General features: G+C 54.9%; 1 protein-coding gene across 1 annotated transcript; it reads right to left on the minus strand.

The window, feature by feature from the left end:
- Positions 1 to 1,220: 1,220 nt before the first annotated feature.
- Positions 1,221 to 15,342, minus strand: ACVRL1 (activin A receptor type II-like 1). The gene is made up of 11 exons (XM_012002405.1): positions 15,263 to 15,342; positions 14,562 to 14,760; positions 9,754 to 9,819; positions 8,941 to 9,192; positions 8,525 to 8,736; positions 8,223 to 8,322; positions 7,714 to 7,860; positions 6,830 to 7,105; positions 6,079 to 6,276; positions 3,204 to 3,334; positions 1,221 to 1,530 (listed from the first exon to the last, which is right to left on the minus strand). The coding sequence occupies exons 3-11, from the start codon at positions 9,812 to 9,814 to the stop codon at positions 1,396 to 1,398; spliced, it is 1,512 nt and encodes a 503-aa protein (XP_011857795.1). The 5' UTR covers positions 9,815 to 9,819; positions 14,562 to 14,760; positions 15,263 to 15,342; the 3' UTR covers positions 1,221 to 1,395.
- Positions 15,343 to 16,068: the final 726 nt, after the last annotated feature.

Consider the following 16,068-nt stretch of genomic DNA (forward strand, 5'->3'; position numbering starts at 1 on the left):
GGCATGGTTTTAGGTAAGAATTGGAGCTTGGAGACTTAGACTAGGAGGTGCTCCAGACACTCCTTGAGTCAGGTAAAGTTATTTTCAAACCCCCATCTTGAGGCAAATTGGCAGGGGCTGGAGCATAAGTAATAGATGAGACTGAGGAAGTTAGCTCTGATATAGGCTGAAACGTCAGAGAACTAGAGCTAAAGAAGCCTCAAAGGACATCAGGACCAAATCTTCCAATATGTAGATAAGAAACAAAGGTCCTGGCCGGGCACATGGCTCACACCTGTAACCCCAACACTTTGGGAGGCTGAACACCTGAGGTCAGGAGTTCACGACCAGCATGGCCAACATGGTGAAATCCCATCTCTACTAAATATACAAAATTAGCCAGGCGTGGTGGCACGTGCCTGTAATCCCAGCTACTTGGGAGTCTGAGGCAGGAGAATCATTTGAACCTGGGAGGTAGAGGTTGCAGTGAGCTGGGATCATGCCACTGCACTCTAGCCTGGGCAACAAGAGCGAAACTCTGTGTCCAAAAAAAAAAAAAAGAAAAAGAAAAAAGAAAAGAAAAGGTCCTGATACAGGCCTGCTTTTGTCACATGGAACAAATACCTGGGGTCAGACCTGGGTCTCCTGACACCCACTGACCTCTCTGCCACGCTTGGCCTCGACATTCTCTCAGTTAATCTGAAAGTCCTGGGCCTTACCCATGTGACCTGCCCCTTCTCCACTGGCCTGTGATCCTGCCACATCCTCAGTAGGACCTCTTAGGTTTTAATGCTCTAGTAACTCAGGCCCCAGCTCTCCCAGGCAGCTGACATTCAGCAAGCTGTGCTCTTGTTGAGGAGACAGAAAGCCCAAGGCATCATGGAACTGAGATACAAACCCACAGAGAGAAACTGATGGGCCCTGGCTCTCTGGAGCTTGTGCCAGAGGCTGAGGCCTGGCAGGGAAGTGTGTGCTGAGGGCTGGACAGGGCCCTGTGCCACCCTGGCAGCTCTGGTGGAGCAGTGGGGTTGATCAAGGGCAGGGGGCAAAGTGCAGGCCCAGGCTCTGAGTCTGGCACTGGGATTCCCTGGCTTGGCACTCTGGAGCCTCTTTTGCATCCTGGAGCCTCTTTTGCATCCTGTCCTGGGAGTGGTAGGGGTGCACCCTGCTGGCCGTAGCGGGTGGGGAGAGAGCCAGGCGTCAGGGAGCCTGCCGCTTTGAGCAGGCTAGACGGCAGGGGATCAGATTTCCGCCCAGCTGTATTTTTGGCTGGGTGGGCTGGGGGCCGAGCAGGCGGGCGCAGCTGCCCGTCCCCAGCACACACCACACTCACACTACCTCTACCCAGATAGGGCACCATCCACTACCCCCCAAACCCAACCCCCTGCAGGCAGAGAGGAGTCAGGTGCTCCTGGGCTACTGAATCACTTTGGGCTTCTCTGGACTGTTGCTAATTTTCTGTAGTGTCTTCTTGATCCGCAGCGCGGTGAGTCGGGCAGAGGGGTTTGGGTACCAGCACTCCCGCATCATCTGAGCTAGGCCTGAGAGGACCTGGGGGTTGGGAGAGAGGTGCAGAGGAGAGGAGGGGGTTGGGAGAGAGATGCAGAGGGAGGTGGGTCAGAGAAGATGGAAAGAAGGAGATGAGGAGGATAGCCAGTAATGGGGAGACATAAGCCAGAGAGAAAGGATGAGAGGAGGGAAATGAGAGCATTGGACAGGAGAGTGAGAGGAAAGACAAGCAGTGAAAGGGAGAACAGAGGATGACAAAAAATAAAAAATGGAAGAGGAAGAGAGTAGAGTGAGAAAGGGATGGAGAAAGACAGGGAGGACAGAAAAAGAGAACTCAGATCTTCAGGAGCACTCAAGCCCCCTTGGGCGAGCAGTGTCTGTGAAACACCTTACCCCCATCCCCACCTTTGCCAAGATCCACAGGAAGGGGCAGATTCTTCAAGCCTGGGGGCTTCCACATCCCCATCCACAGGCTAAGACCCCGGTCCAGAGGGCAGTGTCTCCCAGCCCCTCCATCAGCCATGGCTGGGCCCAGGGGACTGTGGAAGTTTGAGAAGTGGGAACTACCCTAAAAATGCAAGTGTCCAGGGAGCAACCCATCCCAAGAAGCTCACCAACCCATCCCAGGGAGCTCATCAACCCATCCCAGGGCCTGGAATGAGCTGGCCCCACCTCTGGCTCCTGAAAGTGAGAGTGTGTGTGTGTGTGTGTGTGTGTGTGTGTGTGTGTGTAGAGGAATGCATACATGTGACTTTTTGTGGATATGTATGTATGTTGTACAGAAATGTATGTCTATGTATACATACATGTATACATGTATAGAATATATTCATTATTTCAATAAATATTTATTAGCACCTGTTGTGAGCCAAATATTATGATAGGTAACAGGGATATAAGGGTGAGCAAAAGACATGTTCTTTGTCCTCACGGGGCCAACAGTCTGGCGTATATGTGCATGTGTGTATATCTGTGAGTGTATGTTCAGAAGGATATTCATGCTTGTATGTGTTGATATATGTGTGTGTGTCTTTGTATAAGTGAAGTGTTTTGAGAAAAAACAAGGACAAACAACAGCAGAACAGCAACAAACAAAGACAAACAGCAACAAAAATGCCACAGTGGTCAGGTGTGGAGGTCAGGTGTGGAGGCTCACACCAGCACTTTGGGAGGCTGAGGCAGGAGGATCACTTGAGCCCAAGAGTTTGAGATAAGCCTGAGCAACATAAAAGACCTTGTCTCTACAAAAAAATTTTAAAAATTAGCCGGGTGTGGTGGTGTGCACTACACCTAGCTACTGGGGAGGCTGAGGCAGGAGGATCAGTTGAGCCCAGGAGTTTGAGGGTACAGTGAGCTATGATTGGGTCACTGTACCCCAGCCTGGGTGACAAGAGCAAACAAAACCCTGTCTCTCAAACACACACACACACACACACACACACACACACACACACACAGCCACAGAGAGCCACACAGAGCCTCTGACTTTTCACAAGGAAGGTGAAGGTTCTTAAATTCTCAGAATGACCAGACGGCCCTGGGGGCAGGGAGCATGGGCCAGGGTTGAAAGAGGGAGTACCTAGAGAGGTGCCCTAACCAGGACACCCACTATCTACCTGAGATGAAGCAGAGGCCTCAGACACAAGTTCTTGGGCCCAGAAATCCCAGCCGTGAGCCACCACCCCATGCCATCCTAGTCCCAGTAGAAGCCTCACCGGGTCTGCAGCCAGCCGGTTAGGGATGGTGGGGGTCTGCTGATCCACACACACCACCTTCTTCATGTCCTCAAAGCTGGGGTCATTGGGCACCACATCATAGAAGGGTGGTCTATAGTCCTCCACGATGCCTGCAAATGGACAATGGAGGGGACAATCACTTGGGACCCCAAGGAGGCCCAATACCACCCAGAGGAGAGCCTTTCCTACCCTCCATCCCAACAGCCAGAAACCAGTGGCCTGGACATGTCCCTGAGAGGGACAGTATAATGCAATAAATGTGTTTCTAACTAATACTAATGACTGCCGTTTGTTTTGCACTTGGCATGTGCCAGGTATTCTGCTGTAAATACTTTACGTGTTTTATCCTATTTGTCCTCACAATAGCCCTATGGGGTGGCTACTAGTATTACATCCATTTTACAGATGAAGAAACTGATGCTCAGAAAAGTGGGGCCCAACGTTCCACAGCTAGTAATGGCAGAGGCAAGACTCAAATCCATCTCGGATTCCTAGGCCAGCCTTGTCCCCAGTCTTTCCTCAGTTGCCTTCCACCCAGTGCCTGGGACTGCTCGCAGGCCCCAACTATCACACATGCCTGATAATAATAACACCAAATGTTTACTGAGCACTGTGTGCCAGGTGCTATCCTAAGAGCTCTGCATGAAATCCTCACAGCGGCCCTATGAGGTAGGTAATACTATTAGCTCCACTTCATAAGCCAAGAAATGAAGGCCAGAGAGTTTAAGAAACTTGTCTAAGATCAACAGATAGTAAGTGACAGGGCTAGGATTTAAGCCCACAAAGTCTAACAGCAAAGCATGTGCTCTTGACCTCCGAGCTGCACTTATTTTTATCCAGGTCCACATAACATCACCCAGTGTCAGGGATGGCACAGGCCTCTGCTGACTCCTGCAGCCAGCACTGACCCCCTCCTCTTGGTATCCCAAGTTCACAGTTTTTAGTAGGAGCTTTCTGAAAACAATGCCTGTGGAGTTGCAGACAGCCCTGTGCCCCATCCTGTTTCCCAGCCTGAGGCTGGGGGCCATGGCCACACAGGCCGCAACCTCGATAGAGCCTTCGCCAGCTGTTCTCCCCATGGCCAGCTTCCAGGCCGGCCCCTGTGCCGCTCACGCCCTAATCAGTGCTGCACAGAGGCCTGAGTGTGTCTAATGGGCCTTTAATCAGTGCCGGGGCTGACACCAGATTACAGTGTTTATAATGTGCCGCGAGTCCGTGTGGGGCTGATGGAGCTTCCCCCTCCGCCCCAGGCAGCCTCTCCCAGCCTTTCCTTTCTGCCCTGCAGCTTGGTCCAAAGAGCCTTGGCTTCTTCCATGTTCCCCTTTCCCCCGATCCCAGTCTCCGTAGAGCCCACTCTGGCAGTTCATCCCCAGAGTCTTAAGGAATCTAAGCGCCTCGTGAGTCTCCCCAAGGGACTGGTGACACCACAGCCTCCGTTTTCAGTCGATGACCACTGAGGACAAATGAAGTCTGGCATGGGGCTGGCTCCTAGTAGATACTCAGGAAATGAAGACATGCTTGTCCCCAAGAAGCAGGGCTCCAGCCATATCCTGAGGATTGTCCCCAACCTGTCAAGACTCCTGGAAGTCCCTCACCATGGACAGCCTCCTCAAAGGTTGACAATGTTCCCACCAGTGTAGAAGACCCACCCATCCTCCGTCCACCCCAGGGCTGAGAGAGCATCAACCACAGGGCTGCTCGGGGCAGGTCCCTCTACCTGCCGCAGTCCCTCTAAATCAGAGTCCCCTGTGGCAACCCACAGTAACAACGAGGCAGCAATAAGCAGGCAGTGCAGGCACTCACATGCATTGTGTGCATGAAGAAATCAAAGGCCAGAGAGGTTTAAGTGCACACAGTGATGATGAGCACTGGCCCCGGAGCAGACTGGCCAGTTTCAGACCCTGATGCTGCCTCAAGCCCGCTGTCATTCTGTGCCCCCATCTCCTCAACTGTACAATGGGGACAATACGAGGTCAGGCACTCATTCTATCTACAGCAATAACCGCCACTAATATTTAGCTCTAGATATTGTTCTAAATACTTAGATTAACTCAACAACTGGAAGCTATTTTTATTTTTTCTTTATTTATTTATTCTTTTTTTTTTTTTGAGAGAGGGTCTCACTCTGTCACCCAGACTAGAGTGCAGTGGTGCGATCTCGGCTCACCGCAACCTCTGCCTCCCAGGTTCAAGCAATTCTCCTGCCTCAGCCTCCCGAGTAGCTGGGATTACAGGCGTGTGCCACCAGAGCCGGCTAATTTTTGTATTTTTAGTAGAGACAGGGTTTCGCCATGTTGGCCAGGCTGGTCTCGAATTCCTGACCTCAGGTGATCTGCCTGCCTCGGCCTCCCAAAGTGCTGGGATTACAGGCATAAGCCACCGCCCCCATTTTACAAATGAGGAAACTGAGGCACAGAGAGGCCAAATAACCTACCCATGGTCATGGCAAAATCAGCAATAGAACCCAGGAAGTCTGATTCCAAGCCTATGGTCTTAGCCACTAAGCAATACCACTGCCTTGCCCATATCAAAGAATCAAATAAGATAATACATGTAAAGTATATAGCATGGCATCTGGCACATATTTAAGCTCAATCAATGTTAGCTGCTATTAATATTTCCGTTATTATCACGTACCCAAGATTTCACAGCCTGACTCACAGACCCCGTTATCTGTTTTTAAGGTTTATACCTTAAAAGGTCACTCAGCTGAATCAGCTGGTGGGCAGCATGGAAAGGGTGCCAGGAGGTCTGGCTGCAAACCTCCCAGGCCATGGGCACTGGCCATGGCAGGAAGCCCCTGGCTCCACGGGCCAATTGCCCTTTCCCTACCCTGTGTAGGGTGGACACTCACCGTTCACGATGGTCCGGCGGGCGATCTCCCACAGCACCAGGCCAAAGGCCCAGATGTCAGTCCACTTATAGGACTCAAAGCAGTCCGTGCGGATCTGCTCATCCAGCACCTCGGGTGCCATGTACCTCTTGGTGCCTACTCTCGGGTTGTTGCCGATGTCCAGGTAATCGCTGCCCTGTGAGTGCATCACAGCCAGGCCTGTGGGGGTGAGGCCTGTCACTCCTGTCCCTCTCCCTGACCTGGGGTCCAGGGGGCAGGCAAGGTGGGGACTGAGAGAAGCAGTGGGACAGAGAGGGGGAGGCAGATGGAGACCTGCATGGAGATGGGCTGGAAGACAGTGACCACAGAGAGAACCACCGCCCCAGGTACTCTTTGCTTATGTAGTGCTCTTTAGGTTCTCAAGAACCCAGCGAGATGAGAGTGGGCAAGGCAGGCATTATGATGCCCACTTCACGGAGCGGAGCCGGAGGCTGGTGCCAGGGAGGGATATAGTTAGCGAAGCCAGGAATGAGAATCCAGGTTTCTGGCTCCTGCCTCCTTTCTCCCAACTCCTGGAGCCAGGATGGTATGGTGGAAGGAGTCTGGTTTGAAAAGGGTGTTCAGACAACTCATGCGGTCTTGCAGAGAACTGAGACAACATGCACCTCTGTTTTCAAGCGCCAATCATGGTCACCGCCCATAGGCAAAGGAGAGGAGAGAGCACGGGCTGTGCCCACCTGTGAAGGGCCTGCCCCTGCCCTGCCCAGCTCACCCAGGTCAGCAATGCAACACTGCAGGTTGCTCTTGACCAGCACGTTGCGGCTCTTGAAGTCACGGTGGGCAATGGCCGGTTTGCCCTGTGTACCGAAGATCTCCACGTGCAGGTGTGCCAGGCCACAGGCTGCGGACACAGCTAGCCTCAGAGCCAAATGCGGCTCCAGCGTCTGTCTCTGCAGAAAGTCGTAGAGGGAGCCGTGCTCGTGGTAATGCGTGATGAGCCACAGCTGCGTGCTCGAGTTGCGGGAGGTCATGTCTGAGGCGATGAAGCCTGTGCACAGAAGGGTCGGGTGACTCAGCCAAGGGGCTGGGGCTAAGGGAGGCTGGAGTGGTCAGGGTCAGGGTGGGGTCGGGGGAGAGGGAATGGGCTGGGTCACTGCTAAGCAAGGTCTGGGGTGGGGGTTGATGTGGCTTAGGTCAGAGACAGAGCTGGAGTCAGAGGTTGGGTCTGGGCCTGGCTTAGTGGCTTAAACCTGTAATCCCAACACTTTGGGAGGCCAAGGCAGGAGGATTGCTTGAGCCCGGGAATTTGAGACCAGTCTGGGCAACATAGGGAGACCTCGTCTCTACAAAAAATAAAAAAGTTAGCTGGGCATGGTGGCACATGCCTGTGGTCCCAGCTACTCAAGAGGCTGAAGTGGGAGGATCGCTTGAGCTCAAGAGATTGAGGTTCCAGTGAGATTGCACAACTGCATCCCAGCCTGGGTGACAGAGCGAGGCCCTGTCTCAAAAAAAAAAAAAAAAAAAAAAAAGAGGTTGGTGCTGCAGGTGGGCTGGGAGTCCTTCAGGGTTCTGTTAATGTCTGGAGGTCTGTGAATTCGAGCCCTGAGTGCAGGAGGGCAAAGCCCCAGGCCTGGCACAGCCGGCCCCTCCCCTTGCCTAGGATGTTGTCGTGTCTGAGCAACACTGTGTTGTAGATCTCAGTCTCCCGGAACCAGGACTGTTCGTCCCTCGAGGAGAAGATCTTGACGGCCACACTCTCACCGTGCCACAAGCCCCGCCACACTTCGCCATAGCGGCCTTTTCCTGATGGCCAGAGGGGAAGGTGAGGGTTACACACTGGGCACACAGAGCCCTGGAGGAGCCCCTCATCTGGATGCTGTGCTGCCTCCCTCGCCCACCCCACCCACAGAACCCCTGACCCTTAGGTTTAAGTTAATCCAGACCCAAACCCAGCGGCAGGCCACCCCCAGCTGCCTCTCGTTCCACCCCGGTCCTGCAGAAAGAACCTAGCCCTGGCCCGTCTCCAGCCCACTCCCTGCCCAGCAGAATTCCAGTTCTGACCCAGGCCTGGCACTGCCTGTGATTCCGGAAGCCAAGAACTCCCTCACCCCTCCAGGCTCATGAGAGCCCTTGGTCCTCATCCACTGGGCTCACCCACTGCTCACCCACACACTCCACCAAGGCAACCTGCCGTGCCACTGTCCTCTGCACCAGGAAGGGGAGCCCCGAGCCACTCCCTGTGGTGCAGTCACTGTCCAGGAGGTCCTGAGGGTATGGAGAGGCCACTCAAAAGCTGCCCTAACCAGCCGCAGCCCCATTCTCCATCCTCAACCTGGGACCTGCTGGGTCACTGCAAGCTCCTCACTCGCCCAGCTCCCCACCGGCTCTACTCTCTGGATGACCCCTCTGATTCCGCAGTTGCTATCTGCCCCGCTCCACCCTGTGTCCCAGGTCCCCAGGCCCATACCCCCAACATGCTGTCGCCCTGCTCAGATGCTTTCAGGATGAGACTGGACTCTCCCAGCTCGCTGTGCAGGCCCCGCTGCTTCTCCTGCCTCCGTCGGACATGCCACAGGCCCACGACACCCAGGGCCACCAGGGCCAGCAAGGCCAGCACGGGGCCCAGGATCAGGGCCAGCTGGCTGTCTGTTCCCGGCTGCTCCGAAGGAGTTTGGGTGGCTGGGGGAGGGGACATTGAGGCTCAGCTTGCACTAGGTCAACTTCCCCCACCTCGGGCAGACCATTCTGCCAGTTAAATCCCAGAGTCTTGCCCGCCCCCCCCCGCCCCCAGCCCCTTTATTGGCCAGAGCATGAGAGGAAAGGAGGGAAGGGAGGGCAGGGGCCGAGAAGATGGGGAGGGAGTGCTGGGGCAGCTGGACCTACCCTCCAGCACCAGGGACACGTTGCGGTTGCAGAGGTGGCTGTCACAGCAGTAGTGGTTGACGAACTCGGTGGGGCGCCCCCTGCAGAGCTCCCTGTGCAAGTTCCCGCAGCCCCGATGTTCCTGGGGGTGCCTCCCCTCCTCCCGCACCAGCACTACTGTGCACCAGGCCCCCTGGCAGGTAGGCCCCCTGCAATGTGGGCTCTCACATGTGCAGGTCACCAGCGGGCCCCGAGAGGGCTTCACGGGGTCACCTGGGAGACACACCGGAAGCTCAGTCACTCTGGGCCCAGCTCCCTCAGGCTGAGCCTGACACCCATTTCTGTTCCATTGGCCCTCTCGTCTGACCCCCCAGACAAACACCTTGAAGCTTTGGTCCCTTACTTCCATCCTCAGTCATCCTTCCCTCAGAGCCCTCCCCTCAGGGCAGCTGACACTGAGAAGCAGGCTTCTGTTCCCTCCTGGCTCCTAGGTTCTCCCCTCCCAGTTCTAGGCTGGGCTGCGCCCCCAGCCCCAGTCCTGAGAGCGCTCCCAGGCTTGGCCTGCCAACACCTGCTCTCCCTCCGCCCCACATATAGGCTTCCACCCTAGCCTGACAGAGCTCCAGCCTGCAGGTCTGGACCCAGAGGAGAGCAAAGGAGGGCTGGGGTAACTGGGGGCTGAGTTTAATGGAGCCTCACTTTCCTCTATTCTCCAGTCAAGCTCCTAAATTCTCCCCAGTTTCTCAAGTTCAGCCCCGGGCAGAGCTGATCTGGGCCCAGATAGCCCTTTCTCTATCCAGGTTCCTGTTTCCTAACTGCTCCCCCAGTACTCACCCTGGGTCACCAAGGCCATCAGCAGCATCAGAAGGCCTCTCCTTGGGGAGCCCAGGGTCATGGTCCCTGCAGAGAGGAGCAAGAGAGGTGGAGTAAGAGCTGCAAAATGTGACAGCCGCCAGCTGTGGCTCCCTCCCGCCCAGAGGAAATCACAGAGAGTTTTTTTTGGAGGGGAGGCAGGGAGGCCGCCTCCCTACTCCCTGCCGCCTGGCTTTGGGGCGGGGCCTGCAAGGGAAGTCCTGGTTCACTTCCCCATGGAAACCATCCTGTTAGAGGTGAAGGGTGGAGAGCCATGTTTAAGTGACCGAGAGCTTGGGGAAACCCTAGCTCTGCACCCCTGCTGCTGAGCTCAGACTGGAGGCAGGTTGGGAGAGCCGCAGGGAGCACCCAGTTGGGGTAGAAGGAGCATCTCTCCAGCAGCTCCCCTTCTGTTCTGTGTCTCTTTCCCACACCCTCACAGCCTTCACCCCTGCCTACCCTTTCCCAGTGCCCCCCCCAAGCCCTGGCTGCCTCAAACATAAACAGGCTCCTGTCTTCACTTCCTGCCATTCAGGGTCCTGCCAAGCCAGGAACAGGAATCAAGATTGTTTAGATTGGGGTCTGGATAGAACAGGCAGGAGTCACGCACAGCAGGGATCTAAAGGCATATTTTCAGGGTGGGCTGCAGCAGCCATAGGGTCTGGAGAGGCTATTTAAATATGCCCTTAGTTCCTTGCTACCCTTAGTTCCTTGTGCCTGGGACACCCACATGACAGAATTCTAGGTGGATCACAAAATCCAGCTCCTTGTTTTACAGAAGAAAGGAATAAGGCTTATACAGGGAAGAAGACTTGTCCCGGGTCAGACAGGACTCACTGGCACCAGCAGGAGTACAACCCAGGCTTCCAGACTCCTAGTCAAGTGCTCTCTCCACACCGTCCCTATCCAGTGGTGGCAGCCCATGTCTGAGCCCTCAGGCTGTAACAACCACGCAAAGCTTGGATGGCACCGGGTCATGCCAGGTGTAGAGGAACCTCTCTGCAAGCTCACCAGAGTATAAGCTGCCCTCTCAGAGTCATTCCCTGGCCCCCTTCTCTCCCTTGCCATCTAGGAAAGGGTGGGTGGAGGGCCAGTGATGTGGCAGGGGAAGTGAAACACACTTAGACACTGAATGTTTGACCTTCCATGGCTGACTAGGGTTGAACTTTTTCAGAAGTTTGTTGAAGAGTGTCAGGGGGAGTAATTCTGGTCTGTGATAGTCCCCAATCCAGGTCCCACACCAACTAGTGCTTCTGAAGCCACCCAGTCTTCATTTCTCAGAGGTTTAGAACCAGAAGATATGGGCTAAAGCTGCAGCTAGAAGGACTCTAGTCAGACAGCAACAGGACTTTCTGAATGGTGGAGTGTGTGCAGGTGTGTGTCTGGGGACTGGATCCTCAGGCAGCACACAAGGCAGGGAGACTGCCCTTTGGCATGACATGGTGATCCTCACAGGGCGGGGCATATGGCCACAGAGGCTTCAGAAGGCCCATAGTTTAAGAATGGTGCCAAATGAAGACCCGAGATCCTGAGGCTCTGAGGGCAGTATGGCCAGGGATGGGGTGGGGGGCTTCATAGGCCTCTCTGGCTGGTGGCACGCCTGGCCTTCCTGCCTGGGCTTCCTCTGCCCCAGAGGCCCAGGCTGGGGGAGGAAACAGAGCCCTGGGCTGCTGCAGCTGTGTCCCCAGCCTCTGCCTGACCTCCTGCCTCTTGCCCCTCCCGCAGCCAGTGAGGACTCTGGCCAGCACTGTGTGGCGGGGCCCGTGGTGGGATGGGATGGAGAGAGCACCCCAGAGGGGTTGAATCTGCCCACTGGGGTACTAGCAGGAAGCCATCCTTGGCGGCCTTTGCTAGCCCAGAAAGCTGCAAAAAAGAGGGTTTGAGGTGGGAAGAAAAAAGTGGCTAACACTAAGGCTAAAATCCGGCATTCCTCTAGGACCCTCTGTCCGTACCTCTAGTTCTCTGGCCGTGCCCCAGTCCACCCTCCTTCTACTTTATCACGCATCGGAATCACCTGAAGTGCTCAATTAGTAAAGCATATTCACTGGTTTCACCCTCACTCCAGACTCTGATTCAGTCCTGGAATCAGCAAGAAACATGCATTTTTTAAAAGTTTCCCAGGGAGTTCTGATCAGTTTGTGTGGGCACCACTCTTTGAGAAATGGGTCCTGCACAATGCTAAGTCTGGTTCCTCTGCTTTCATTTTGCTGTACAGGGCCCTGCTGGGTGAGTGGGAGTGGGACGCAGAGGGAGGGGACACTCACTCCCACCCAGGACCCTCCCCATCTACTAGAGAAGGGACAGCCAAGGGTAAACACCAAAGCCGGGACTTGGTGACACTGTGGAGCGAGGCCTGTCTGCATCTGCAGAATCCATCCTGGGAATGTGATGGAGTAAAATTGGGACTGTCCAATTTTTAACTGGACCCAGTGTGAGGTCAAGAACAGAAGGGTGCTGAGTCCTGACCAGTCCAAACTCAGAGCTGACTCTTTACGATTTGCCCTAAAATCTGACTGTAGCACAAACAGACTCCTGGGGCCTGGCAGGATCCTTTCACTTCTAAGCAAAACTTTGTGAAAGATCTCCTGCTGACAGAAGCATCACTATTGTTGGCCAGAAATTACAAACGTTAAACTAAATTCAAACGTTAGCTAAACACTATGAAATACTTAATACTAACAGTTAACCTTCTCTGAGTACTACTTATGTGCTAAGTACTGAACTTGAATGGTTTATCTGATTTAATCATCGCAACAGTCCAACGGGGGAAAGTGAGGTTCAGAGATGTTAGGTTTCCTGTCCATAGTCACTGAGTGTGTCTTAATAAACTTAAATTGCTGATAATAAATCCTTCCTTGGTCGTTGTTATTCCTCCAATTGTTTGGGGTTAGATGAGTTCCTCAGAGGAAGAAAAAGACATGGGTCTCGGTGGACATGAACAAATTGCCCACTGCTGTTGTTATTAACGGGTGCCCTACTCAGATTTGTTTAAATGCAGACAGCGTTTTTGTTTGTTTTTAATTTTTTTTGAGACAGGGTCTTGCTCAGTTGCCCAGGCTGGAGTGCGGTGGTGCAATCATAGCTCACTGTAACCTTGAACTCCTGAGCTCAAGTGATCCTCCCACCTCAGCCTCCCAAGTGGCTGGGACTACAGGGGGGTGCAGCACCATGCCCGGTTTTATTTTTAGTAGAGATAGGGTCTCACTATATTGCCCCAGGCAACAGTGTTGCTGCCCAGAAATCATCAGTTTGCCATAGGCGTAGTCAAAGTCTGAGCCTCCCGTGGGAAGAGCCAGAGTAGTGGTATGCCCCAAAGGTGCTTATCAATCTTTTTCTCCCCAGCACACCTGAAGGATTGATAAAACCCACTCCCATCAACGGCAGTGGCTCAGCACAGCCGTGATTGTCACAGGGCTGGAGAAGCACCATCTCAAGCACAACCTTCTGGACTCACTCTGCACTTCAGTAGGCCTTACCCCAACAGCAGAGGACCAGACCCAGCTGTTCATATTGGGTTGCCCCTACGATTCATCCACGTGATTTATTAGCCCCTCACAGCGGGGTGATGCAGCGGAACAAGCCTGGATTTTCAGGTCTCAGGTAGACCATGGAGGCAGCACAGAGTAGCACAGAGGTTAGGGTGTGGGCTCAGGAGCATGGAGACCTGGGTTCAAATCCTGCCTTTGCCTCTTAGAGGCATGAGATTTGAAACAAGTTACTTAAACTTTCTGAGGCTTAGGCTTCCCATCATATGTAAAGTGGGAATAATAGTGTTATCTCATAGGTAAAATGTAGCAAAATTATTTAGCAGAGTATAAGTAGTATACAGTAAGCACTTAAATGTTATCAAGACCCCAACCATGCCATTTACCCCACCATGCAAGGAGTTTTGGACAAGTTATTCATGTCTGTTTCCTTTTCTGTAGGATGGACATAGTAACCCCTCTTCCACTAGTTTGTGACCAGGATTACATGAGAAAAAAATGTATCTAAGTGTCTACATAGTTAGTACTCAATAAATGGTAGCTATTTCTAACAAACCAATGAAATAGGAGGACAGGTGAGAGAACAGGTATTAGGACCGACCCTGACTCAGCCAGAAGCTGGTAGAGAGGGTGAGAGCAACTGTCCATTATACCCCTGTCCTTGGAGAAGGAAAGAGGAGCTGGGGCAGCCAGCCCAGCCGTGGGTTTCACAGCACTGGCCTCCAGGGCAGATGGAAAATCTGGGGTCCCAGCCTGGAGGGAGACTGGGATCCCCTTTGGCCTGGGTCCTGAAGGAAGGTCGCGGAACGGAGATGATTGACCATGCGAGGCTGGGGGTGAGGCTCCTTGGTTGGAATGATAGTGTCAGATTCCTCAAGCAACAACTGGAAGGACTGGTCTGGGAAAGGTGAGCTCTGCGGGGAGTCTCAACAGCTGTGGAAGTGGACATTCACTCCAGGTCCACACAGCGGCCTGGAGAACGTGTGATCCCTTCTATGTGAGTAGAGCAAGACAAGAATCCCACTGCCCATTTTATGAAGAGGGTAGAACAGAGAAGTGAAGTCACTGACTTAGAGCCAAGTTTCTGATTTCCAGTCGGGTCTCGTCCAGTCCCCTCCAAGTCTCAGGTAGGGTCATGGGTAAGCTGTGCGGAGTCAGCCAGGGGCAGCTTGCGTTTCTAATGAGCTGGGATTGAGCCCACCGCGACCACTCTGCGGTGACTCTGGGGTCCGCCCGAAGGAACGGCCCACTGATGCGGGGGTCAGGCCGCCCGCCACCCGGTCCCGTCCGCGGACGTCGACTCACCTCTGGGCCCGCTCTGCGGGTGGCGGGGCGCGAGCCTTCGGTGGGCCAGGGCCACCTCCCCTCCACCGCGCGGCCGCGGTTGCACCGCGAGCGCTGGACGGCGGGCTGGGGTCCGGGCGCGGCCTCGGACCGGGCTGGAGCCGGGGAGGGGCTCGCTCGGCGCGGTTGGCGCAGCGGCCTCCCGGGACTGGGATGGGGGCTGGAGCAAAAATGTTTCTTATTCCAGCGTCTTCCTGCCTGGCCCAGCTCCACCACTCCCTCCTAATAAACCGTTTCCTTATTGCCCAGCTCGCCGACTGGCCGCCGCTCGCCCCTCGCTGGGGCTGCAGGACCGGGACCCTCCCCCGCGCCGCTCCCAGCCCCTCAGGGCGCCTCCCCTACCAGCAGCCCGCAGCTCCCGGATCGCTGGCCCGCACCCGGGCTGGGCCTCCCACATCCGCCTCCCCGAGGGGGCGGGCCTTTGACTCGGGCTGTGGGGGTCCTGTGGGGGTCCCATAGGGGTCCCGTGGGGTCTGGACCCATAGCCGTGGGAGACAGAGGCGAAACTGTAGGCAATGTCTGGCGGCCGGAGCAGTGGGTGGGGGTAGAGGGGGATGGCTGGCAGTATCGGAGGGGCCGCCTGGAATCTGGGCGCTGGGAAGGGGCCACCAAGGAAGGGACAGGCGGGGGGTGAGACAGGGAGGGACACTACCTATCCTTACCCCACCCTCAGCCCGGGGTCCTCGGTCTAGGAGGCTCGGAGCAGTGAGGGCAGAGTTTGGGGCTAGCAAAAGTCCAGATGCGTTTTGGCTCCGCCCTCGGGAACTCCCGACTTGGCCCAAATCCTTCAGTCCCCTCCCTCGGGCCCCTTCATCCCTCATTTGTGCCCCCCTCTCTTCAGCAGCCTCTCCCCATCCGCACTCAGCACAGGGGTATACAGGCCCAGAGGGACAGCCTTGGGTTAGCCCTGAGGATGGTTTGAGCCCTTCCTGGCCCCTGTGCAGCTGGGTGACAAAGACACCCGCGCCCCTCCAGGGACGGTCAGAATGGAGGGACACGATGGGAGCTGCCTTGAACCTTCCCCTTCCAGGCAGGGCCCCCACCCCAGCAAATGGAACTTTAAATAGAGGTGGGGAAGGGAGCCTCCCTGGAACACTGCTGACACAAGGCAGCTGGGGAGGGAAGCAGAATGGCTTCACATGGGCAGCGGAGGGGGACACAGAGTCTTCCTGGTGCGCCTGCACAGGCTGGGAGCACTGACCTCACTGCCCTGCTTTGCTCCAACCACCTGACTACCTGCAGGACTCTGGTATTAGTCCTAGCCTCCTGGTTATCCACAGAGACTCTGAAGTCAAACTACCTACTAGGAAGGCAGGCTGGTTGTGTTACCGTAGGCTAGTGACACCTCTCCATGCTTCAGTCCCCCATCTGCTAAATAGGCATAGTAAACGGTGCCAGCCTCATAGGGTGGTTGTGAGAATAGAAGGAAATGATGCTTATCTCAGCTCATAGCAAAGATGCTGGCTGG

The sequence above is a fragment of the Mandrillus leucophaeus genome, unplaced genomic scaffold (genome assembly GCF_000951045.1).
Source record: "Mandrillus leucophaeus isolate KB7577 unplaced genomic scaffold, Mleu.le_1.0 Scaffold118, whole genome shotgun sequence".
Taxonomy (NCBI): Eukaryota; Metazoa; Chordata; class Mammalia; order Primates; family Cercopithecidae; genus Mandrillus; species Mandrillus leucophaeus.

Excerpts from the sequence above, each read along its gene's own strand:
- ACVRL1 (XM_012002405.1), bottom strand. The coding sequence starts at position 9,814 with ATGACCCTGGGCTCCCCAAGGAGAGGCCTTCTGATGCTGCTGATGGCC. Across the intron at positions 7,861-8,222 it reads TGCCTTGGTGGAGTGTGTGG|GAAAAGGCCGCTATGGCGAA; the intron begins GTGAGCAGTGGG and ends TCTGGCCATCAG. Across the intron at positions 1,531-3,203 it reads ACCGGCTGGCTGCAGACCCG|GTCCTCTCAGGCCTAGCTCA; the intron begins GTGAGGCTTCTA and ends CCCAACCCCCAG.